The sequence below is a fragment of the Pipistrellus hanaki genome (genome assembly GCF_964339955.1).
Source record: "Pipistrellus hanaki genome assembly, chromosome: 14".
In the NCBI taxonomy this organism is placed as follows: domain Eukaryota; kingdom Metazoa; phylum Chordata; class Mammalia; order Chiroptera; family Vespertilionidae; genus Pipistrellus; species Pipistrellus hanaki.
The window spans coordinates 21,463,572-21,489,918 of record NC_140516.1 but is presented as its reverse complement, the minus strand read 5'-3'; the positions used below and the strand labels follow the sequence as shown (position 1 = coordinate 21,489,918).

Genomic DNA, 26,347 nt, shown 5'->3' with positions numbered 1-26,347 from the left:
GGTCAGTGCACACACACAGGTTGTCAGCTTGGCTTAATCCCTGGTAGGGAAGCAGCCAACTGTTTTCTTCTCATATTGATGTTTCCTTTCTCTCATTCTCTCTCCCGATCTCTCTCTAAAATAGATTAAAATCATACATAAGTGCGCACGCACGAACACAAGCTGCCTTAGTTTTGTTTCTTATGAATTGAAAAGAGATCAATTTTTAAAAATTATCTGGGGATTAAGAATAAAAATATCTTTGGTTAAGGTATATTAATACTCTGAATCCTTAATTTTGAAACTTTGTAGCTATAATTAGACAATCACTTGCCTCCTTCATAAGAACATCGACATAGCAAGGTTGTTTTCCACAGACATGTGACCAGGCTTATCTCATGCTGAAGCAGAGGCAAATAGGCAAATTTAAAGACAGGCAAGTAATTTTCATCTCCAGTTTTTGAAAGTAATTACTGAATTTTGTCCACAAAATTCTGACTTTATAGGTACTTGAGTATAGAAATTCAATGTAAATATATTTAGAAAGTATTTTGAATTTCTAATTTGTAACAGGTAAAGATAGTAAAGAATAAGAGTTCCATATCCTTTCATGTAGAGGAGAATTCTATAGCTTATGTTTTAATCTTTTAAAATTTCATATAAATAAGTAAATATCCAAGGATTATTCTAGAAAATTTGCATATTTAGATGTACTTACATATTGGTTATATTCTCTGGCCAATCAGTCTACATATATTTATTTACTCATCTTGGTTGTTACTATACATCCTGTCAGCACTTTTGCAAAATGTTTCAAAACAAGTAGGATTTACTTTAAACATCCAAAATTTAAAAATATATAACCAAATGAATCATATAATTTAATTGGGCATCCAGTTTGATATTGACATAATTCTCCAGTAATAAGTTCACTAAGTAGCACAATTAGCAATTTCATACACCAAAAATTAATGAAATGATAATAGTGCAATTATTGTTTAAGTGTAAGTATAAATGTAAGTATAATAGTACAATTACTAACTTAAATATATAAATTGATTAATGCTAAATGCACACTATTTACTACAAATTATATCCTTCATTTAAAAGAACTAATTAAGTATATAAACCTATGCAATACACAATTACTTCAAAGCCACAAAATGGAAATATGTAAGATTATAATCTTTAAACTTTCGTTAAAATAAACAATTTTTAGAAATTCTACATCTGATACAATGGAAAGCAATTGGAATGCCCTAAGGAACAGCAGCACCTGCAGGAAAAGATCCAGTCTCACAACTACTGGTACTATCAATTCATCACTTCATTCTCAAACATTAAGGCACTCCTTCTCTCTCTTCCTGTGCACTCAATCAACGAAGTTGAAGCAAACAGAGCTTAGTGTTCATAACGACTCCCACAACTACACAGCTGGACCTCTTACATCCGCTAAAAAATACTGTCCTTTAGAGAACAGGCTTTATTTTAACACAAATTCATTCGTGCAACATCCTGCCCTTAGCTAGGAGTTCCAGATAGGATAACTTATCTGTGATACATTTAACCTCAATAAAAAAATCTTTACTTAAAAAACAACTTATAATTAAATAAGAACACTAAAACAAATGACACCTGCAATGTTTAACTTACAGAAGGAAAAATATGACCAAGGCAGAAAATAACATATGTCAACCCTTCATGAGAATTTCATAGGCAAAAATATTTTCAATAACAAAGTAAAATATTATTCATGCAACAATCAGGATTTTCTTAGTTGTTCTTAAAAAAGAAAAAGAAAAAAAAGTAAACATTTAAAAATTACCTAAACTGTACTCCATGATTTGGGGAAAATAATCTATCTCATTTTGTCAATATTTTTCACAGTGTTCTTAATATTTTAGAAAGCTTTTGATATAAAAAACAGTTTAAAATTTCCTTGACATGTTCCTAACCACTAAAGGCCTGTCAAATAACAAGGGGAAAACTGTCTAGTTGGCTGATAGTGCTGTGCTGGTAATTTCTCAAACATCTGCTAAAGGTCAGATTTCCATTGCATGGAACCAATCAATGGAACTACACAATCCTCCTTGTGCCATAAGAAGCTGAACAAAGACTATTTTATGTAAGTAATGACACATAAACCATAGCTTTGTGATAAATTATAGCGAAGTCTATCCCTTTCTCTTCACAGAATTCATACATTTAAAATACGATTATAAATTCTATTTGTATTTTATTCTAAAATTATGTTTATTATGTTCACAAGGTATATATAAAAAGACTCTTCCTTCAACTTCATAAAAAACAGTCATTTTTTAAATTTCACACTCCAAAAAAGTGTATCTCAAATGAAATTTTAAAGATAATTTAAACATAAATATTTATAGATATGGTTTTTTTAAGTATGAAAACTATAGCAGAATACCATTTAAATTCAGAGAATGATTCATTCTACAACTAATTCACATTAGTAGATAACAGTTAATTTATAAGATACATTATTAAAACTAAACTTGTCATTAGGAACATTCAGATTTTTCTAAAATCATGAGACTAATCTCATATACATATCATTTTTAATACATTCCGTACCCTAAATCTCTGGGAACTTGATCAATTATTAAAACCAAGTAATGAAACACAATAGGTTACTAAAGAATTATAGCTAAATATTATAAGAAGCATTTTCATTCAACACACATACAGAGAGAGGTACTACTTTATGGGGTCTTCATTTGTTTTTGTTTTTAAGATTTTTCTATTGATTTTTAAAAAGAGAAGGGAGAGGGGGAGAGAGAAACATCAATGCCAGAGCATAACATCACAGGCTGCCTCATGCACACACCAGGGACTAAGCCAGCAATCCAGGCCTGTGCCCTGGTGAGGGATTCACAAACCCCTGGGACATGAAACAAGGCCTAACCAATTGGGCCACACCAGCCAGGGTGGGTCTTCCATTTTTTAAGAGCAGAAATATTAAAACTAAATTTAAAAGTTAAAGTATTCTTCCCTTCAAAGTACCACTACTATGTGTTAAATACTAAAACTCTTGTCAAATTTTGATAAACATATTGTGGCTATCAAGTGATGATAAATACAAAAAATCATGCCATTTCATATAAACTTCCCATTTATGAATGGTTTTAAATCTTATACTAAAATACCTTGCAAAATTTAAATGATCAAATAACCATTTGAAAAGCTTTTTAAAAAGAGCCTAATGTCAGCATTTTCATGTAACTGAAATCTCTCATTTAAAAATATTAAAGCTACTATGAAATAAATAAATCATAAAACTCTGATTATGCCATATACTAAGGAATTTTCACCATATTATAGATGTAAATTGTTTCCTTCCAAAGAATGAAAGAGAACTTACTTCTAATGAGACTATCATTAAGTCGTAAAACAGTCCAATTCTTTGGCAAGACAATTGAAAGAAACCAGATATTGTCAAGTTAGAAGCACATAATTTTCCTGTGTAATACCTACAATTTTTTATTTTTCAGTGGGCTCTATCATTTACTTACTTTTGTAAACATCAGCTTTAAAAATATTTTTTATAGATTATTTTTTTAAAGAGAGAAACATGGATTGGTTGCCTATGAGGACTGAATCCAAAACTTGGGCATGTGTCCTGACCAGGAATTGAACTGGTGACCTATCAGTGCCTGGGTCAACCAACTGAACCATACCAGCGAGGGCTGGACCTAACGATTTATAATTTTGCTCTAATAACCTTCATTAAAGCTAAAGAAACGTAAGATTGGGTAATATTCTATATAATAAAAGCCTAATATGCTGTCTGGTTGTCTGGTCGTCTGTTCAACCAATCAAAGTGTAATATGCTAATGACATACTAAAACAGCTCAACAGCTTGCTATAATATGCACTGACCACTTGGGGTCCAGCCGATTGGGACTGAGCAAGACAGGCCAGACACACCCTGGAGCCCTCCCGCAGTCCCTCCCGAGCTAGCCAACCTCACACATTTCTTCCCAGCCCAAATCGTGCAATGGTGGGGTCCCTTGGCCTGATCTGTGCCCTCTAACAATCTGGGACCCTCAGGGGATGTCAGAGAGCTGGTTTTGACCCCATCCCACAGGCCAGGCTGAGGGACCCCTGGTAGGGGTGCACTTGGCCTCTAGTGTTAAAACATTTTCCACGATTATCATCATCACAGGATATAATGAGTTCCTAGGTAATGCTGTTGCTACTGGTCTGAGGACCATACTTTGAACATGATCATATTAAAGAACATCTGTTACATGCATCCTGACAAAATACATATTTTATGCAGTACACCGTTTTCAATTTCCCTTTAACACTTAAGCACAAATGGCTGTTCAGAAATTTCCTCACTGCTAATAGCATAAAATCCAAATCAGGACTACTAAAGGTATTAAAAGAAATAAAATCATTAGATTTTGATTTTTCTTTGATGACACAAGAGAAAGTCAGTCTGCTTATTTTTTGGCAATGCCAAAACCATGGACTATTTTCTATATACTTATGTGTCAAACTGTCAGGTGATGAATCATCTACCTAATAAAAGAATAATATGCTAATTGACCAACCATCACAATGCCCACAAGCCAATCAGGAGTGAGTATGCAAATTAACCCAACAACGATGATGGGTTAGTTTGCATACACAGGCGCCCAGTGGCTGGGGGTGTTCCACACCACTCGGGCCACACTGGGTCTCTAGGCAGCATAGAAAGGCAGAAAGGCGGCTCTGGCCAGAACAAGATGCTGCTGGCAGCCAAGGGAAGAAAGGCCCATTCTTGCACAAATATTCTGTGCATTGGGCCTCTAGTAAAAAATAAAAGCTACATTTATCTAATATGTAAACAAATACAGAGGGTCCCCTACTCATTATGGCTCAAGTTACATGACTTTATGGTGGTGTGGAAGTGATATGCATTTATTAAAAAACATACTGCAAATTATTTTTGTTTCTGTATTCATTGGGGTTTTTAGTTTTGTTTTTTGAAGCCAAGGATTAACAAGATAGAAACTATTGACCCAAGAACCCTAAGAGATAAAAAACCCAGAGATACTGTCCCCTGAGGTTGACTCGTCAAACAAACAAAGCACTTACTTGGTGGCCTTCACAGGCTGGATCTAACAAAATTAACCCATGTGCTTTAAGAAATTAAAGGTTGGGGGTACACTGAACATCTGAAAGAATTAGAGAAATTCCTGAAGCTCACAGAGCTTAAACCAGTTCTTCTTCCCAACAGTTAAAAGTGATTGACCTGCCCCTGGCGGGGGAGCTGTTGGTTAGAGCACCATACTGAATGCACCAAGGTTGCAAGTTCAATTCCGAGTCAGGACACATACAAAGAGCAACCAATGAATGCATAAATACGAAGAACAACTAATTGATGTCTCTCTTTCTCTCCCTCCCTACTTATTTCTCTGTCAAAATCAATAAATTACAAAAAGAATAAGACTGACTTCATACTTCACATGGCAGTAACAGAGTACTTAGATAAGTTTGTAATGGAGATTAAATAGCCGTAAACTAACAGATGCTCTGGTTGCACTATAAAAATAAAAAACTAGAACCTCCCCCCGCAATCAAACTACAAGTAACTTGACTGCATATCAGAAAAAAAAAAAACATTTTAGGAATACTAAAAAACAACACAGTACATAACAAGGTAACATTAATAGTATTTGGAATTCAAACAAAGATTACGAGGCATCTAAAGAAATAGGATTTATGAACCATAATGAGAAAAAAAAATTATTTAATCAAAACAACCCAAAGAGACACAAATAATAAGATTTTTTAAAAAAAACAAAAAAACAATTAGTAGACAAGAAGATTTAAACAATTATTATATTCTATGTGTTCAAAAAATTTAAAGATCAAGCACTCTAAGTAAGCACAGACCTGGAAGATATTTTCTTTAAATGTATTTTACTGACTTTAGAGAGGAAAGAAGAGGGAGAGAGTGATAAAAACATCAATGATGAGAGAGAATCACTGATTGGCTGTCTCCTGCACACCCCCTACTGGGGGATCAAGCCCGCAACCCAGGCATGTACCCTTGGCCAGAATCGAACCTGGGACCCTTCAGTCCATAGGCCAACACTTTATCCACTGAGCCAAACCAGCTAGGGCTGGAAGATATTTTAAGCAATTAACTCAAATAGAAATTGTGGAGATGAAAACAATGGTGTCTAAGATTAAAAATAACACTAAATGGGACTGAGAGCAATTGATATTACTATAGGAAATATTAGCGGAACTGAAGATCAAGCAACATCAATTAGTTGTTCTTCCTATTGATGCATTAATGTAGGAAAAGACTGAAAAAAATAATGAAAAGAGTATCAAAAGTTGTAGGACAATGTAAAATCGATAAAATACGTATAATTGAACTTCCTGAAGGAGAAAGCTAGGGGAGGAAAAAACAATTTTTAAAACTAAGAACCAAATATCTTACTAATTTGATGCAAATTAAACCTGCAAATAAAAAGAAACTCAAACTCAATCTCAAGAAACATGAAGAAAATGGCACAAAAGTCAATCATATAACCAAACTGCTTAAAGTCCCTGGTAAAGTGAAAAAGAAGACATGCTATGGATAACAAATGTTTGTTTTCTAAAACACTGAAAGTCTGCCGAAACCAGTTTGGCTCAGTGGTAGAGCCTTGGTCTGCGGACTGAAGGGTCCCGGGTTCGATTCCGGTCAAGGGCATGTACACTGGTTGCGGGCACATCCCCAGTGGGGGGTGTGCAAGAGGCAGCTGGTCGATGTTTCTCTCTCATTGACATTTCTAGCTCTCTATCCCTCTCCCTTCCTCTCTGTAAAAAATCAATAAAATATATTTTTAAAAAGTAAATAAATAATTAAAATAAAAATAAAATACTGAAAGTCAGAGAACAATACAACACTAAAGTACTTTAGAAAAAAATAACTGTCAGCTTAGAATTCTATATCCAGTAAAAATATACTTATTTAAAAGGTGAAAAAGTACTTTTACAGATGTGCAGTACTTTTACAGATGTGCAGATCCAAAAAACAAAACATGAACCAATGACTTCTGCTTGCTTCTACCTTTAAAAATTACAGAAGAAAATTTAATAGAAAAATAGGGAAGTACCAATAAAACCAGAAGCTAGTAGAGAAAAATCAATAAACATCATAAACCTATAATTAGATTAATCAGAAAAATATGAAAGAATACATATTACGAATTCCAGGAATGTGTATCTCTACATTCTATAACTATTAAGGGAAAGCATAAAGTAATATCAACAATTTAACACCAATAAATTTAACAAATTGAGTCAAAGGGATAAAAATTCATGAGAGAAACGGACAACGTAAACCCACTAAAAAGAAACAGCACAAATCCTATACAATAAAGAACTAATACACAAATGGATGTCACACCCTCAAGCCGCCACGTTTTAATGGTTCAGACACTCAACACTGGGGAGAGAGGAATGGGGACCAGCCAGGCTGCAGCCCAGGAGAGGGACAAGCTGCCCGCCCCATGGTCCCCTGTGGCTGTGGCTGGCCAGGGTCCTGGGTACCTGCAGCCAGCCAGAGGGAGGAAAGCCCAGGTCCCGGGTGCGGTGCAAGGCAGAGGCAGTGAGGGGCAATCAGGCCAACAGGAGAGCAGTTAGGGGTGATCAGGCAGGAAGGCAGAGGTGGTTAGAGGTGATCAGGCAGGCAGGCAGACAGGCAGGAAGAGGGGTTAGGGGCGATCTGGCAGACAGGCAAGCCGCTAGGAGCCAGGGGTTCCGGATTGCAAGAGGCAGTTGGACATCCCGAGGGGTCCCAGATTGGAGAGGGTGCAGACCAGGCTGAGGATCAACCTGTCCTTCAGGCCTCTAGTAAAATTATATTTATTAAAGAAAGCAGAGTACGTTCTTTTTTTTAAAAAATCAATACATTTAGACTTCATCAGGAATAGTAATTCTGCTCTTCAAATAACATGAAAGATAAAACACTGGGAGAAAATATTTTGAAACATCTCTTGAGCCGAAACCGGTCTGGCTCAGTGGATAGAGCATTGGCCTGCGGACTGAGAGGTCCCTGGTTCGATTCTGGTCAAGGGCATGTACCGTGGTTGCGGGCACATCCCCAGTGGGGGGTGTGCAAGAGGCAACTGATAAATGATTCTCTCTCATCGATGTTTCTAACTCACTATCCCTCTCTCTTCCTCTCTGTAAAAAATCAATAAAATATATATTTTTTAAAATCTCTTGATCATACACTATGTATAGTCTCAAAACTGAATAACAAGAAAACGGGTAAAATATGAACAGATACTTAACTAAAGAATACATATTAATGGCAAATCCTATATAATAAAAGGCTAATATCCAAATTGACCAAACGATGGAACGACCAGTCGCTATGATGCACAATAACCACCAGGGGGAAGATGCTCAATGTAGGAGCTGGCCCCTGGTGGTCAGTGCACTCCCACAGGGGGAGCGCCACTCAGCCAGAAGCACGGCTCACGGCTGGTGAGTGCAGTGGCAGGAGCCTCTCCCTCCGCTGCAGTGCTAAGCCATCAGGGAGCAGGCCTAAGCCATCAGATGAACATCCCCCAAGGGCTCCCAAACTGTCAAACTGTAAAAGGGCACAGGCCGGGCTGAGGGACACGCCCCCACCCCGAGTGCATGAATTTTGTGTACCAGGACTCTATTATGTATATAAAAAGATGCCCAAAGCATTAATCTACAGGAGACGGACAAATTAAAATTTCAATGAGAGGATTCTGGGAAGGTAGCAAAATAGAAATCATCAAGAATCTATCTCCATGCTGAAACAATTGATCTGAATTACAATATTTCAACCTGAATCTATTTTGAACTTGCAAAGTCTATTGTAGGCTTACAACTTCCATGGGAAGTCTTGGGTTGTAAACTGGCTTAATATTAATCAATTGCAGTTCTTACCATTCCCAGTAGCAGATAATCATTCCCAGTCCCCAACCAGGTGGCAAGCATCTGTGCATACGTTCCTAAAATAGCCTGCACACAGCTTGCAGAAGCTAAGGCAGGCAAAAAGGACCCTGTCCTACAAATATCAAAATTGTGCTCTGATCATTGATTAATAATTCTGATCACAAAAGTGCAGACTGAAAGGCAGACAGCCATTGGTCCACTGTAGCAAGACCCTACTCCTCTGGTTGAAGTAACTACCTGGGTACCTGAAGGGCCATAACAATTCCAATCACCCCTTCATGTTTCTTTTCTTTTTTGGGGAAGCCAAACTATATTAATTAATATACTTAAGAACACTTACATATAAAAGAAAATTAGAAGTGACTGCTCAAGCACAGGGAAAGGCACTTAGCAGATCCTGGACAAAACAAAACAAAGCAAATAAAAAAACACCACTCCCCCCCCCCCCCACACACACACACAAATAACATAAAAAGCAAATGCTGGGGAAAAGAGCACATCTAAAAGTATTGATTCTAATGCCAATATCCAAGAAAAATATACAAACATACAAAGAAACAGGAAAGTATGGCCCATTACACACACACACACACACACACACACACAGAAATTGTACCTAAAAAATACCTAATGACAGATATATAATACAAGACTATTTTTTTTTTTCAACTACAGTTGACATCCAATATTATATTAGTTTCAGTTAACAGTATAGTGGTTAGACATTTATATAACTTACAAAGTGATCTCCATGATAATCAGAGTAAGACTTTAAAGACAGCCTTCTTAAAATGCTCAAACACACATACACACACACACACACACACACACACACACACACACACCAAACAAAAGAAAAACATAAGCTGGAAGTATTGATGGAGAGAAAAACTAAAACAAAACTAAGAAATTCTGAAAATGAAAAGTGGAAGACTGAAATGAAAAAGAAACTGGAGGGATTCAAAGGTAGAAATAAGTAGTAGAAGAAAGAACAGTGAATTTTAAGAAAGAATCATATAAATTAGTACATCTAAGGAACAACAACAACAAAACAAATTGAAATGAACAGAAACTAAGGAGTTGTGGGAATCCCAGAAGGGGAGAACGGGTTCCATACAAGGAAGAGAAGTCCTCATAACTTCTGGCTGTAAAAACCAGTGGGAATGGAGGCTGAGGGAGAATAAGGACTGCTGGAGCCCCAGTGCTAGGGCAGCAGCTTGAAAGGCACTGGAGACACATGGGAGGAATTAAATTGTTATGTAATGTCTAATTACTAGGTGTATAATGTATTCCTGAAACTAATATAATGTAAATCAACGGAAATTGAAAAAGAAAATTCTGCAATATGCTACAACAGGAATGAACTTGAGATTATGCTAAATGAAATAAGCCAATCACAAAAAAACATTGTATAATTTCCCTTATATGAGGTCCTTTTGAGTAATTAGAGTCATAGAAACAGAATAGTGATTTATCAAGTGATAAAAGGAAGGAGGATTTTGGAGTTATTCTTTACTAAAGGCCTGGTGCACGAAATTTGTGCACTGGGGCAAGGGACCTCAGCCCAGCCTGTGCCATCTCACAGTCCTGGAGACCTGAGATCGATAACCCCAAAGAGGTAGGCCCTGCCTACCCAGCAGGGGCTCCAAGATTTAAAGGCTATGCCAAATGTTGGTGAGGATGTGGAACAATTGGAACTCATGCACGACTGAAACCAATGGTGCTGGTGCCTTGAAAAGTATGGCACTTCCTTAAAAAGTTGAACATAATTGGTGTATGACCCATTCTCCTGCTAGGTATTTTTCCAAAAATGAAAGAACATTTTCATAGCACATTTATTTGTAATAGCCCCAAACTAGAAACAACACTGCTGTTCACAGATAAAATGATAAACAAATTCTGGCATATCTATGATGGGATACTATCCCTAATAATAAAATATATATCCCTGAATAAAAGCAGCCAGAAAAAACACACACACAAAAAAAAAACATATACTATACGATTAACTTGCTTTTTCCAGAATTCTGTGTAAGTGTAATCTATAGTGACAAAAAGCAAATCAGTGGTTGCCTGAGATTTGGGGTGGGTAGGGAAGGTAGGAAGCGGGAGTTATGAAGAGTTTCAAAAGAAACTTTTGGGATTAAGAGATATGTTTAATTTCTTGATTATGCTTGTTTTGCATATATTTATACAGTTAATCCTTGAACAACACAGGGGTTAAGGTGTCATCACCCCCCTTCATATTCCCAATTTTATGAATAACCACTGACTATCCCTCACCCCCAAAACTTAAGCTGTCCCTCAGTATTTATGGGGGGATTAGGTCCATTCTCCCTATAGATATAAAAATCTGTGGATACTCAAGGCCCCTATATAAAATGGAGTAGTCAGCCCTCTCCATCCAAGGACTCGTAACTTAAAACTGAAAACAGCACAGGTATTTACTGGAGAGAAAAAATCATGTTAATCAAGGTGGACTGCATATATCAGTTATATACTATGTGCAGTTTATATTGTATGCTAGTTATACCACAACAAAGCTTCCTCCACTAGAAACATAAATTCCTTTAGAACGGTTTGTTTTTTTAAGAAATGGCAAATTTTGTATTAGCTTACAATGCTGACCACATGATAGATGCCTACTGATTCATCCAACAAACATTTATTAAGACCCAATGTATAACAATTGGAAAGCTTTCTGATTTCATATATATGTATATTATAAAGTTCTCTTCTTATTTTTAAGTCTTTTTTACTATAGAAGTATCTCAAAAAATTAGTATTAAATTTCAGAAAATTCTAGGATATTGCTTTGCATATCAATTAAACAAATAGCTACTAGATAGAAAGCAATGGTCTAGGTCACATATGTCAAACACAAGGCCCGCGGGCCAAATCCAGCCCGCCAGGCCTTGCAATGTGGCCCGCACCTCGCTGTCATCACTGCACTCCGCTGTCAGTTTATGACATTGTCAGTTTATGACTGTTCAGTAAACCATTCGGCCCGCGATTTAGGCTGGATTTTAGATTTTGGCCCCTTCTCTGATTGAGTTCGACATCCCTAGTCTAGGTGCTGAAAATTCAGCAGTAACAAAATAGGCAAAAACCTATTTCATCACTCTCAATTCTAGTGTAGAAAAAAATATTTAGTCTGATAGAAATCATGCACAACTCAAGGAAAATGGGATAGGAGATTCAAAATGTTGAGAAAGGAGGGAAAGGATTAATTTTATTTTTTTATTATTTTGATAGAGAGACAGAGAAACATCAATTGGCTCCCTCCTGCATGCCCCCACTAGGATTAAGCCAAATAAACACATTTACCTGAGGGAATGAGTCACGTTGTATCTTAGGGAAGAGCATTTTATCTAGGCAGAGAAACAAGTACAAAAAAGCCAGAGGGGAGGACAATACCTGTAATATTTAAGAAATGGCAAGGATACCAACATGGCTAGAAAAGAAGACATAAATCAGGGAATAAGAAATAATGAGGTTAAAGTAGGCTAATGGGGAACAGCATATAATGTAGGACCTCTCCAGCCATTGTAAGTCTTTCACGTCCTTGGATGCCTTTAGAAGCATTTGATCCTTGGAGTGACATGATATGAATACTTTCTAGAGGCACTTTATGGACTAAGGAGAACTGTAGTTAGGCTAGTTATGCATCTAGTTATTAATAATAACTAGGAGGCTACTGCAACTAAGTAGAAGCTACTAAAAAAATTTGGCAAAAGATGATTATGTCTTAGACTACCATAGAATGGTAGCAATAGGAGAGGGATTCTGGATGTATTTTCAATGTACAACCAAAAGACTTTGCTAACAGTTTGGATTTGGAGAAAGAAAGAAAGTAGCCAAAGAGGACTTCAAGGGAACTAAACTGGGAAGATGGAGCTGCCATTTACTGGATGATAAAAACTCAGAGCAGTGCAGGTTTAGGAGACTATATCAGGAGGTCAATTATGGACATGTAAATTTTGAAATGTCCATTAGACATCTGAATGGAGACAATGATTGGGCTGTTTCATTATAGGTCTAGAGTTCAGAAGAAAGGTCCAAACTAATATATAAATGTGAGAATCACCAATTCTCAAAGTTAGAAGAACAGATTTGATTATCAAGGACAAGAATGAAGATATAAGAGAGAGAGATCTCTCAGCCCTCTAATAGGTTCTAAATATGAAACAAACAAAACAAAACAAAACACAACAACCACACAATAAAGAAGAATGCAAGGGAGAGGTGAAGGTGGAAAGAAAAAACAGGTGAGCACAATGTCCTAGAAGCAAAGTGAATACAATATTTGAAGGAAGATGATTAGTTACATTAAATGCTGCTGATAGGTCAATTAAAACAAAACTAGGAAATGACATTTGATTTAAAAAATACACAGATCTGCCAGGACCGGTTTGGCTCAGTGGATAGAGCGTCGGCCTGCGGACTGAAAGGTCCCGGGTTCGATTCCGGGCAAGGGCATGTACCTTGGTTGCGGGCACATCCCCAGTGGGGGGTGTGCAAGAGGCAGCTGATCGATGATTCTCTCTCATTGATGTTTCTAACTCTCTATCCCTCTCTCTTCCTCTCTGTGAAAAATCAATAAAATATATATTTAAAATAAAATATAAAATAAAAAATACACAGATCATTTGTGGCCGTGATCAGAGCAGTTTCCCTGGAGTAATTGGGCAAAAGCCGGCTGCAGTGAATTTTTTAAAAAAATAACATGAGTCAAGAAACTGGGGGACAGTTTTGATAACATCAAACATCTTCTATGTCAAGGGTCCAAAGATACAACAGACACCACTTTCTTTACAATGTAAAGAATTCCGACTTCCTTCCAATCACCAGGAAATTTCCTTTGCAACACAATTTTTGTTATTATATTTATGTTTCAGGTTATTTGTAAGGGATTGGTATAACCCAGGGAACAAAATATAAGCATTTTATAAACAGAGAAACGCAAGATAAATCAACTTTTAAATAAAACTCAATCTACCCAAGAGACTAAAATAAAAACAAGGCAGTCTAAGTGTAAATGGTTTCATTCTTAACAAGCAAATTTCTCAAGCTTGACCTTATACAGGGCCTCCCAGAGAGCTTAGCACATCACAAAAGCACTCAAAGGTTTATAGCTTCCCTGACCTCATCTTAGTTCTTCCCCACATTCCCACATAATTTCTACAAAGCTCAAAAACCTTTTCACCAGAGTAAAAAGCAGCAAAGTCTTCAAATGAAGACTTTGAAAAAGAATAAGAAAAAATCATCTACTAATTTTAAAGGGTACAAAACGGTAGTGCATTTAGATATCCTCCTCATTTTTCTTGTAATCAAATTCAACACATTTCTGACCTCTTTCATTTCCTTCTGCACCACTAAGAGAGTAGTCAAATTTCACTGGGTCTGTACATTTTCCTCTGAACCTTCAGGGTACTCTAACATAAACCATACTAGTAATATTCCATATTATTTAAAGGACAGAAATAATAAAAATATTAGCTATAATCTGAAGAGATTAAGTCTTATTTTCTATAACTCTGGCATTAATATTGCAAATAAAAAGAATCAGCATGTAAGTGCACTATCTATCTAAAATTCTAAAATGTTAAGTATGAAGGAAAAAGGAAGGAAAAAAACATTGTTTTATTAAAATGAAAAAATCATATGGAAGACATTGTGTGTGTGTGTGTGTGTGTGTGTGTGTATGTGTGTGTGTAATTTGATTTCAGGGAGAAATAGAAACATCAATGATGAGAGAAAATCATTGATCGGCTGCCTCTTGCATGCCCCATACTGGGGATCAAGCCCACAACCCATGCATATGCCTTTGACCAGAACTGAACCAGAGACCCTTCAGTCCACAGACCGTTGCTCTATCCACTAAACCAAACTGGCTAGGGTTCACATGTTTAAAAAAAAAAGATATAGATATAAAATATAAAAAGAGCACCTACATGCTGAAACCGGTTTGGCTCAGTGGTAGAGCGTCGGACTGCGGACTGAAGGGTCCCAGGTTCGATTCCAGTCAGAGGCATGTACGTTGGTTGTGGGCACATCCCCGGTAGGGGCTGTGCAAGAGGCAGCTGGTCGATGTTTCTCTCTCATCGACATTTCTGGCTCTCTCTCTCTCTCTCTCTCTCTCCCTTCCTCTCTGTAAAAAATCAATAAAATATATTTAAAAAAAAAAAAAAAAAAAAAAAAAGGAGCACCTACAGATCAGTAAGGAAAAGAAATCACAAAATGGATCAAAATATAAACAGATTACTTGTACTTAAAAAAAAAAAATAAGGCTAATAAATACATGAAACTCAAAACACATAAGTGCAAATCAAAGCAAAGTACAATTTTTTTGGCCCGTCAGGCAAAGATTATGACTAACATTCAATACTGTTAAGTGTGGGAAAAATGGTGTTCTCATAAACTGCAACTAGAAGTGTAAACAGGTACAATTTCTATGGATATGAGTCTGTTGTTTCAGCTATTAAAATTAATTATGTGCATGCACCAAGGCCCTTCCATGTACCTTCAGAAATATTCATAAAGGTGGGGAATGGCACAATCGCTGTTATCATTTCACCCAACCATTCCCTAGACATATCACAAATTTCTCAGTCTGATATTACAATTAAGCCCTGATTTTTTAAGTTATTCTTACTATTTCTCCAATATAAACTCTATTCTGAAACTGACTAGTTTGCCTTGTCTCATTCTATTTTCCCTACCAAAACCATTTCACCCCTTTTCTCATATTCTAATTGCCAATTACTCTTCAGGATTCAAAACATCCTATTTCCTTCATAAATGCATCCTTCAATTCTGTACACTCACCTCTGTGAATATGCATAGCTATCACTATTTATCATACACTAAGAATTTAAAATTAATGATTAAACTATACATGACAATATCTTACATTGGATTAAGGTTGTATACCTTACAATATACACGTTTTAAACAGTACTTGACATAAAGTAGGTGCTCAAATATTTATTGAACAAAAGCACTTCAATATTTACTGAATGATAGTGTATTTATTGACTATACTATATCATTCACACAACTATCAGTGAGACAGTTCTAAAATACTGTAAATCATCTATGCGCCTTTGCAGCTCCTCTGATTTGTGAGCTTTTCTCTTTCCTTCTAGTTGTAGAATTTCCACTCAGCCAGCTTTCCTGTGGTTTTGGTTGATGTCTGTTCTGTCTTTTAGTTGTTTTGAAATTGCTGTGCACGGCAGCAGTTTAGGTGCTTACCTAGGACACCATCTTGGTTTTCTAGGAATTGATTTTTAATTTTATTAAATTTTAATTAATTTAAATTGCCACGAGGCAAGTGGCTACCATATCAGATTGTACAGCTTTACAATTGCCCAATGTGCATGTGGCTGACTGCATCCTCAAGGTCTAAGTTTCACATGCTTCTCTACCCTCTTATGTTCTGCAAACTAGTGGTTATATATAGAAGCTTGATTATACATGCAAGTTCAGTAATTTTCAGTAAACCTTCAGTTGTGGATTATGTAATCCCTACTATATATTATCAGGTGACTCGTATGTATGGTTGCTTTTGTCTTAGTAATGCTCAAATTGATCATATCTGAATGGGAGAAATGCAATATACACTTGCTTATGTATTTGTAAAGAACCTCTAAAAGCCAAGGTAAGCTTAAAACAATGCTGCAATCACCCTAAGAATAAAGGCAAGGTAGGTGGGTAAATGAATGGATGGATAATATATGGCTGACAGGTTATGGAAGGTAAGTAAAAAAATATTTGAGTAAAGACACTTTTGCTCTTTAATAAGTATCACAATATTTTAAAATAGTACTTCTCCATTTTTAGCTTTCCTTCTATAATACTACCAAAGTTCCAACAAAGTTCCTCAAAAAGTAGGGTACAGTAATAACGATCAACATGTATACCAAGGCAAAAACGTAAGTAATGGGGTTAAAAAAAGAAATCAACATGCTGAGGTCTCACAAAAATACTTGCAATATATTCTCACAATATACTTGACAACTTTTCAGAAGTGACCACAACACAATAGGTGAAATTATCCAAGAATAGTTTAGTAAAAATTCTACATTAGGCTCATTTACTTAAGAGATCAGATAGTAATGACACTGAAACTGCTGGCATGAAAAAATACACTTTTAGTCTTATCTTATTTGCATTAAATAATATATGATCTTATTGTAAAAGAATGCTTTTGCTACCAGTGTGGTGAGCTGAATAGTGCCATCCCAAAGATGTTCATTCCCTAATACATGAAACCTGCAGCTATATGACATAACCTGGCAAAGGGGAATTAAGGTTCAGGTGGAATTAAGGTTGTGAATTAGCAAATGGGAAGATTACATGGATTATCTGGGTGATCACAAAGGCATTTAAAAGTGGAAGAGGAAGCAGGAGTCAGAGGGAGGTGTGCCTGGAGAACAGTCAAAGAGATACAATGTTGCTGGCTTTTAAGAAGGAAGAAAGCTGAGCTAGGTAATATGGACTGCTTTTAAAAGCTGGGGATTCTTTGCGCTTCCTGGACTTGTTAAGTCTATTTCTTTCACAAGGTGGGGGAAGTTTTCAGTCATTATTTCTTTAAATAGGTTTTCAGTATCTTGCCCTCTCTCTTCTGGCACCCTCATAATTCTGATGTTGGTACACTTGATCTTCAACTTTTTTAATTCTTTTTGCTTTTTTGGTAATCCAAAGACACATCATAATTAAAATGCCAAGAGCAACAAAGAGAGAATATTAAAAGCAGCAAGAGAAAAACAGTTACCTACAAGGAATTGTCAGCTGATTTCTCAACAGAAACTATGCAGGCCAGACCAGACGGGAGTGGCAAGAAATATTCAAAGTGATGAATAGCAAGAACCTACAACCAAGATTACTCTACCTAGCAAAGTTATCATTCAAAGTGGAAGGTCAGATAAAGAGCTTCACAAATAAGATAAAGCTAAACCAGTATTCATCACCACTAAACCAGTATTATATGAAATGCTGAAAGGTATTCTTTAAGAACAGGAAGAAGAAAAAAATAAAGATTATGAACAAAAAATACATATTGTATCTATCAGTGGATAGAGTGTTGGCCTGTGGACTGAAGGGTCCCGGGCTCAAGTTAGTCAAGAGGACATGCCTGGGTTTCGGGATCAACCCCCAGCAAGAGGCAGTCAATCAATGATTCTCTCATCATTGATGTTTCTCTCTCCCCCCCTCTCCTTTGCCCTCTGAAATCAATAAAAATATACTTAAAATAAATATCTAGCTTAATACCTTGCCTTTTAACATAGCATATGTAAATACCTCTCTTTATATCATTTAAATTTCCATGTAAGATAGTAATTGTTTTTCATTTTTATAACTTGACTGTCACCAATAATATTCATAACTTAAAAATGTATTTCCTAATTTTCATGTGTGTACTAAGATAAAATACTGTGGAAAACACAAAATAGCACTCCATGTTTGTCTTGAAATAATATTAAAATGCTCAGCTTTAATTCAACTATCCTATCTAATAAGAGATATGCAAATTGACTGTCACTCCAACACACAAGATGGCTGCCCCCATGTGGACACAAGATGGCTGCCTCAAGATGATCAGCAGGGGAGGGCAGTTGGGAGGAACCAGGTCTGCAAGGGAGGGCAGTTGTGGGTGATCAGGCCAGCAGGGGAGGGCAATTAGAGGCAATCAGGCTGGCAGGAGAGCAGTTAGGCATCAATCAGGCTGCCAGGGGAGTGGTTAGGGGGTGATCAGGCTGGCAGGCAGAAGCGGTTAGGGGCAATCAGGAAGGCAGGCAGGCGAGCAGTTGGGAGCCAGCAGTTTCGGTAGGATCTGGACTTAACCGGCAGTCAGATATCTCTCGAGGGGTCTCAGATTGGAGGGTACAGGCTGGGCTGAGGGACACACACACCCATGCATGAATTTCATGCACTGGGCCTCTAGTCTTCTACATAAAAGCCCAATTTCATATCATAGTAAAAGGGAAAATACAGAACATGTCTTTTACACAAACAAAAAAGTTATTGAAATGCCACAATTGCAGATCATGATCAAATTTCAAGGTCCATTATTTTACTTTTCAACCAGAATAGCAATGAAAACCTTCAAAATTACTATATTCTGCTTATTTCCAATCAGAACTACCTATTAGCAAAACAAATGTATTTTGTAATATCAAGTGAAATGCCTTAGTGACACATCATTGACTATGGAAATGAAACAAGGTTTACAAAAACACTCAGAAACTCCAACAGAAATATTAAAATAGGTTATGTACATGTATAGCTATTAAAGTGAATTTGGAATTGTGAATCCGCATATTTATATAAAAGGAAGAATATTCCCAAATTTTAAATTTCCAATGAAAATTAAGTGCCCAGGACACTTACCAATAAATTGCATGGATTATGTATTCCTAAACCAACTGCCATATTCTGAAAGAAAATACTGGCAGTGTCATATGTAAGGAAAAGATTTCACGTTTTAATACACTTTATTTTTTGTTTCTCTTAAAACAGTATAAAAACCTAAAACGGACGATCTTAAAAGCACTTGACTTCTAACAAAACACACACACACAACAGTGTAAAAAAAACGGAAGGCAGGCAGGAAGGCAGGAAAGAAGGGAGGAAAGGAGGGAGGGAAGGAGGGAGAGAGGAAAGGGAAAGGGAAGGCAACGGGAAGTAGAGGTTAATTTTTATGGCCCTCCAAACCAAAACTTTTCATTTTCATCGTTTCCGGTTAGAAATATAAGCATCTACTGTGGAAAGAGGTGAACTCTGGGTACCACTGCCGCGGCCTTTGCCTCAAAAACATACTCCAATCCCAGGCCTGATTGGAAAGCAGCGGTCTCTGTCTGTCCCTCCCCTTCATTACCCCGCGGGCAAGTTTCACGTCCCCAACCCCCGCGCGGTGCAGACTTGGGGAGAGAAGAGGTGCTGTAGACTTGACCCCACAGCCCCGGGTCCGCCCGTCCTCTCCCCGCCCTCCCACCTGCCGGCAGACGCCTCCCAGGAAGGTCTGGGGGCCGCCGGGAGCCGCCCCGGAGCCTCGGCCGCCCCTCCGGGACCGGGGCCGCCCCCTCGGGACAGGGGCCGGGGACCGGGCCGGGGCCTGGCGGGCGCCAGAGAGTCCCACTCGGTCCGGCGCCCCTCGGGAAGCTACAGGCAGGGGCGGCGGCGCCGCCAGGGCCGCGGGCAAACCCGCCTGGAGCCGCCGGAGGGGCGTGCCCGCCGCGGGCCGGAGAGCCGGGGCCGGGGCGCCCAGGTGTGGCTGCGGGAAAGGGGCGCGGGGCGGGGCCGCTCTTACCGCCAGGTCCGGGTGGCGGCAGTCCCGGTGGGACACCGCGCGGATGACCCCCGCTCGCCAGCCCCGCCGGCCGCGGCCGCCCTCCCGGCGCTCCGGCCGCGCCTCTTCGCCAGCCGCCAGGCACAGGAACCGCTTCCCCACCAGCTCCGGCCGCGTCTCCGCCGCCATGGCCCCGCCGGCGCCGCTAGGTGACCCGCGAACCGCTGCGGCTAGCGGCCGCCCATGCCGAGGCGAGCGGACCGAGGACGGCGGCAGCCCGGAGCGGACCGAGGACCCCGGGGCGCCCGGACGCTCCGCGCGGAGGGCACCGCGACCTCGGCGGCTGCTCACCGTCCGGGCTCCCGGCCCGCAGCCCGGCCGCGGGTCCGCACGGACACGCGCCCCGGACACACACACGAAACTGACAAACCCCGCGGCCGTCCGTCCGTCCGTCCGTCCACCCGGAGCGCCGCGCAGCCCGGCCGGGAGCGCTCCGCCTCCGCCCCCCGCGGCGGCGAGCGGCGTCTCCTTCCGCGGCGCGGGCGGGAGGGCGCGGAGGGGGTCCCCGGCCGCCGCCGACGCAAAGTAGTGCCCGGCGCCGCGGCGGCCGTTGCGGGACGAGGCGGGCTAAGGAGCGCGGAGGGGGGAGGGCAGAGGGGGGAAGGGGAGGGAACGCTCTCCTCCGGGAGCACGGAGAGCGTTGGAAGCCCGTCTTCCCACTCGTCGCTCCTTGGGGAGGGGGAGTGGGAGTGGGGGTGGGGGTGGGGGGGGTGTAAGGCGAAAGGGAAGCGCGCCGGCTTCCACCCTGGATCACAAAATAAACTCCGGAGCGGGGCTCTGGGAGCACAAGGTGCTCGCCTTAGGGGTGGACCAGCTTTGCCTGGATTAACAGCCCTGTGGTCCCAGCAGCAAAGCACAGCTACGTACACTTCCAACTGAAAACTAAGCCCGCAATCACTGCAGTCATTGCAGAACAGTCCACGACTTTAAAAGAAAATGAAGAAAACACTGTCACCCTATCATTCTTCCCTTTAGCGGAGGCAGCAGTTCCGTGTTTGACCTCTTCAGAGATTTACACCTCGCTACTGCTTTGTTGTCAGATCGCCAGACGAGGCGCCCCGTGGAGCGCTTTTGTCAATGACCTTAACATTCACAAACTAACTGAGCAATTTGAGTGGTTTGGTACAGCACTAGTGCATAGCTCAAACTCACTGGTCAGATAATAAAAACAGGGAGATGCTCCGATTCAGTTATTAGAAAATACCATAGAAAGGAAAGGAGTTTGGCCAATCGCAGCTCAGAAAAATAAATTGTTTACTACCCGTCCAATCGCAACAAGACTGTGTAACCGATACACATACAGATCTCCAACCCTGGAATCCTTGTAAATCAAACGGTACAGATTTTTATTTCTAGTGTTTTTAAAGAGTAGTTTTTAAAACCCACTTTGTTGTTTTTAGGGCCTTTATGGTTATAATCAATTCCAAAAATCTAGCCCAATAAAAACTTATGCTAAATTTTGGTTTCTTAGAGATTTTCCTAAACATGTACTTTTAATAAAGAAGTTACCTTTCTAAAGGAATTTACACTAATAATCTGAATGTTTAAAATAAACATAAGGCTTTTATCTTTCTTAGAAAGCACAAGCTGAGCTGTTTGAGGTGGTGAAAACATGGCGACTTCTTAATAGGTTAGAAACCAAAATTACAAAAATATAGATTTTGTTTTTTTAATATATCTTATTGATAGAGTTAGAAACATCAATCAGCTGCCTCCCGCACATTCCCTACTGGGGATGTGCCCGCAACCAAGGTACATCGCCTTGACCAGAATCAAACCAGGGACCCTTCAGTTTGCAGGCCAACATTCTATCCACTGAGCTAAACCGGTTAGGGCACAAAAACATAGATTTTAATCATAATGGTCTATTTTTGCTCATCTTAAGGCCAAATAGAATTGTAAAGGAAAACCTTTTCCACAATGCAAGTTATAAAAAAAATTTAATTTTACATGTGCAATTTTATTTCCAAGTTCATTCTTTTAATATCTAGTGTGTAATACTTTGCAAATCATCTTGTGAACTACAAACTTACATTTCTAAACTCTCAACTTGTATTAAGGAATCAGTAAAATAATCTGGTGAAAAAAACAGCATGTGGAAAGAGAAAAGACAGAAGAAGATCTATATTCAATTACCAAATTATCAATGACTTGCATTGTGATCTTGGGCTTGACACAACTCCTACAATGGAAACTGCCTGCTTCCTAATCTCAATGATATTCTATGAGCAAGTGAAAAATATAAAGTAGTTTGAGAGAAGAGATGCAAACACTATTATATAAATCTCAGTCACTAAATTATATTTTTGGAGTATATATTGTCAGATTGCATATTACATAAACTTCAAACTGACTTCAATCTGATAGTCAAACTCCTCTAAATGGACCCCTAGGAACCCTCACTACATGAATTTTTCTTCTTGAATTCACTGGGGTGACATTGGTTCACAAAACCATCATAGAGATTTCAAGTGTACAACTCAACAAAACATCTGTATACAGTACAGTGACACTCACTACATGTTGAAAGCAGTGCTTTAAAAAGCATGTAAATTCACTAAACCCATCAAAATATTTCAAGTGCAAAAACAAAGTTTTCATAAGGTCATATATCCTCACAATATTTTCCATCAGATGTCTTCTATTCTTAGATAGTATTTTACGTATCCCTTGATTATAGCCAGTGTGCCTAGAATATACAAGAAAAAAAAATCACCAATTTGTGGATATCTTGCTATTGGAAAAACTTGAAATGCATTTTTAAAAATGTAGAATATAAAGGTCTTAAAATGTTTGTTTACTGGCACTTTTTGCTTTGTTTTAGGGAGTATTTATATTATTTTTGAGAGCAAATCATCACTACACATAACATGGAGTTCAAATAAATTTTAAAGTCAGATTTGAAATCTTAGACTATTTGTTCAATAAAGTTCCCTTACATCCTTTGATTTCATTAAGATCCTCAAAAAATGACAGTATTAGTCAATGTAAAGAAAAGAGTCACAGTATTTTTGCCTATGTAGGCAAAGAAATTTCACACAGGAGTATTTGAAATGACATAGTTTACTTATAAAGCTGAAAAATTAAAAGTACAGACTAGATTTTGTATTTCTTCCATTCTCACATCTAAATATGTAAAGCATCAATCTTATATAAAAACTGCTGTTTGAAATTTTAACCCTGCTATTTGGCTTCTGTAATTGCTTACTTACTTAATAAGACTATTCCCACTTCAGAGAGGCCATTAAACCTTCCCCGGATGGGGTTATGGGGTTACCAGTGCTGGCACCAGACCAGGCCTTTGGCTGAGGTCTCTAGGCCCAAACACAGAGGGGCTCTTTAAGAACTTGCAAAGGGGGCCGGAAACACCCCATATTTGGGAGACAAAGAAGGTAAAAACATATATAGGAATAGTTCCTCTATGTTAGGGCCCAGAATTTGAGAGACATTTTCCTCTGGACCCACGTGTAATAAATGTAACTCTATCTCTCTTAAGTATTGCTTGGTTCTTCTCTGGTTTTCTGTACATTAAATATATATACACACACCAATTCAAGCAAATGTCTTACAATTTATATAAAAGATACATTAGGAAATCATTTTTAAAAGGTATTCATTGCAATTATAAGCCATAGTTATCCATTTAATTATCAATGATTAGTGATTCATGAAGTTTAACAAATGGCCTACCAGCTATAAAATTATCACTTTTTGACTTCATGTAATTATAGGAAGGGCTAATATCTGCTCTCATTCACACCAGTATTTTGTGTTACTATAGGTGCCTATTTTAAACATCACAAATAAAGCAAATTGATTTAAAATTTTACTGCATGTATCTTACAATACTAGCCATCATTTATGAACACTTACTATGTGTCAGACACTATGCTAACTACTTCACACATGTAATCTCACTTTATTTTTTAAGATGAAGAAAATTAAGTTTAGAGTAGTTTAGTTCTTGCTAAAAGTACACATTAAGGAACTGGGATTCAAAATTTGGCCTTCTGATTTCAAAACCCCCTGCATTATACTAAAAAGTCACTAAAAGGAAATCTAAAGGTAAGTCACCTAGTTTCCTCCTCTTTATGAACACAGATCATTCATAATTGATTTGTTTATTTAGCATTTACTGTGTGTCTCATATCCTGAAAGGTTCTGGATATAGGGCCTTGTCCTTGAGAGGTCTATTTGGAAAGATAAAACAATAGAAATGCCTTGATTTGTTTATTTAAGGATGTATCCGTAGAATAACACATAAGGTGGGTTTAGTGCATTTTAATAAATAATTTTCAAATCTATTATATCTTGGAGGTTTTTATCAATTATCAAATATACATATTTATGGACGCATTTATGCACTGTGGAAGCCAGTATCAATATTAAGGAATCCAAGAATTTAAAATGAATTATGCAAGTGAAAGACCAAGAATAGAATGGAAAAAAATTTGTCAACATGTTTATTTTTAAACCTTAAATAATTTTCATTTTGATATTTCCTTAAGCTCTTAATTAAACTGAATTGCTCAATCACATTTATGATAATGATAAAAAACTCAAATGTCACCTCCTCAAGGAAGCCATCTCTGATTCCCAGACTAGGTCAAATTCCCAATTATGGATTTTCAAACCATTTCTATTTGTCTTATCACAAGTGTATTTATAACATTTATTGTGTAATTGACTGTTTTATATTTGTCTTCCTTGATAGAATGTAAGCTTCATAAAGGCAAGAAAAATGTAACTTGTTCATATTTATAGTCCCAGCATCTACTATGCCTTTAAAAGAGCATACACTCAATAAATGTTATTGAATTAACAAAGGACTATAGCAAAATGTACCTTTTGCTAATTCGAACCCAACTAAGAGAAATTTATTTTATTTCTAAATCAAGAGTCCTAAATAGATTTCATGTTCTTCCTACAGGGTTATTCATCATATTCAAAATAATGTGTTATGTACATTATCTCATTTCACCATGGAGGTACAATGGAAAGCCTTCAAAAAAAAATTGAGCTTTACCCAGCTGGTGTGGCTCAGTTGGTTGAATGCCGTCCCATGCACCAGGAAGTCATTGATAAGATTCCCGGGCAGGACAAATTTTGGGAGTTGTGAGCTTGATCCCCAGGGTGGGTCGTGCAGGAGGCAGCAATTAATGTTTCTCTCCCTTCCTCTCTCTGAAACCAATAAAAACATTTAAAAAATACAACAACAAAAAAACTTGAGCTTTACCAGAAAGCAAAGCTGTTCCTGAGAATAATTTCTAAAGAACACATAGAAAGAGTTACAATTCACAAGAAAAACATTCATTTTGTTACCAAACTACCAATTTAATGCAAACCCAAAAATGACCCTATGAGTATATATTCAAAACACCAATCTATTCTTAGTATTCTAAAGTGAACTGTCTCAAATAATGTATTTGATGGAGCCAAAACACAAACATAACTTTCTGACTGTCTTCTTGATGCCATGTGAACTGAGCAAGAGAGATAAAGGAGGAAACTAGAATGAAAGGAAGGAAGGAGAAAAGAAGTACTGGGCCTTTTAATTGTACACTGTCCACATCTGTTACCCAGGTTCCAATTTAAATTCTGGCTGCACAAAAACCTACCACTTCTTTTCAACATTTTCTATTACAAATGAGACTATGAATTCAATTTTTAATTATAACAGACTTAAAACACTAGCAGAATGTACACAGCATTGGATATTTCCTAACCTGTTGAAGCTACAAGAAACAAATGGAAAGTTCCCGTGAGCATTCAGGAAGGGTCTTCCCAGGGGTCCCCACAGTACTTTTTGTTTGCTCATCACCCCTCTCACAAATGCCTCAACTAACTACCACTAAAATATGCTAGATGGCTGCTTGCATTTTGTATCTTCAACTACTTGCTATATTAGCTCCTTGACTTATGAACAAATTAAGCTCCTAAAGGATTATGTTCCTGTTAGTCTCACAAGCTTTCACTATTGCCACGTGTTATTTGTGGCAGAGCTAGAAGTCCTAAAGAAAAAGAGCTTCTATAGTTGTATGTAAAACTATGAGGGAACGTCAAAGTAAAATC

The 26,347-nt window shown here is 38.1% G+C and overlaps 1 protein-coding gene across 6 annotated transcripts in view; it reads right to left on the bottom strand.

Moving 5' to 3' along the window:
* JMJD1C (jumonji domain containing 1C) overlaps nt 1–26,347 on the bottom strand; it is a 207,745-nt gene that overhangs the window by 166,771 nt on the left and 14,627 nt on the right. For 2 of the 6 annotated variants that reach the window (XM_084903949.1, XM_084903942.1), the window contains exon 1: nt 20,237–20,640. The exons of 3 other annotated variants lie outside the window; for them this stretch is intronic. In XM_084903949.1, the coding sequence (XP_084760075.1) occupies nt 20,237–20,404 (168 nt within the window). In that variant the 5' untranslated portion in view covers nt 20,405–20,640. Of the gene's footprint in view, nt 1–20,236; nt 20,641–26,347 lie in introns of those variants that run through there. One more of the 6 variants, XM_084903941.1, reaches the window with a different exon arrangement.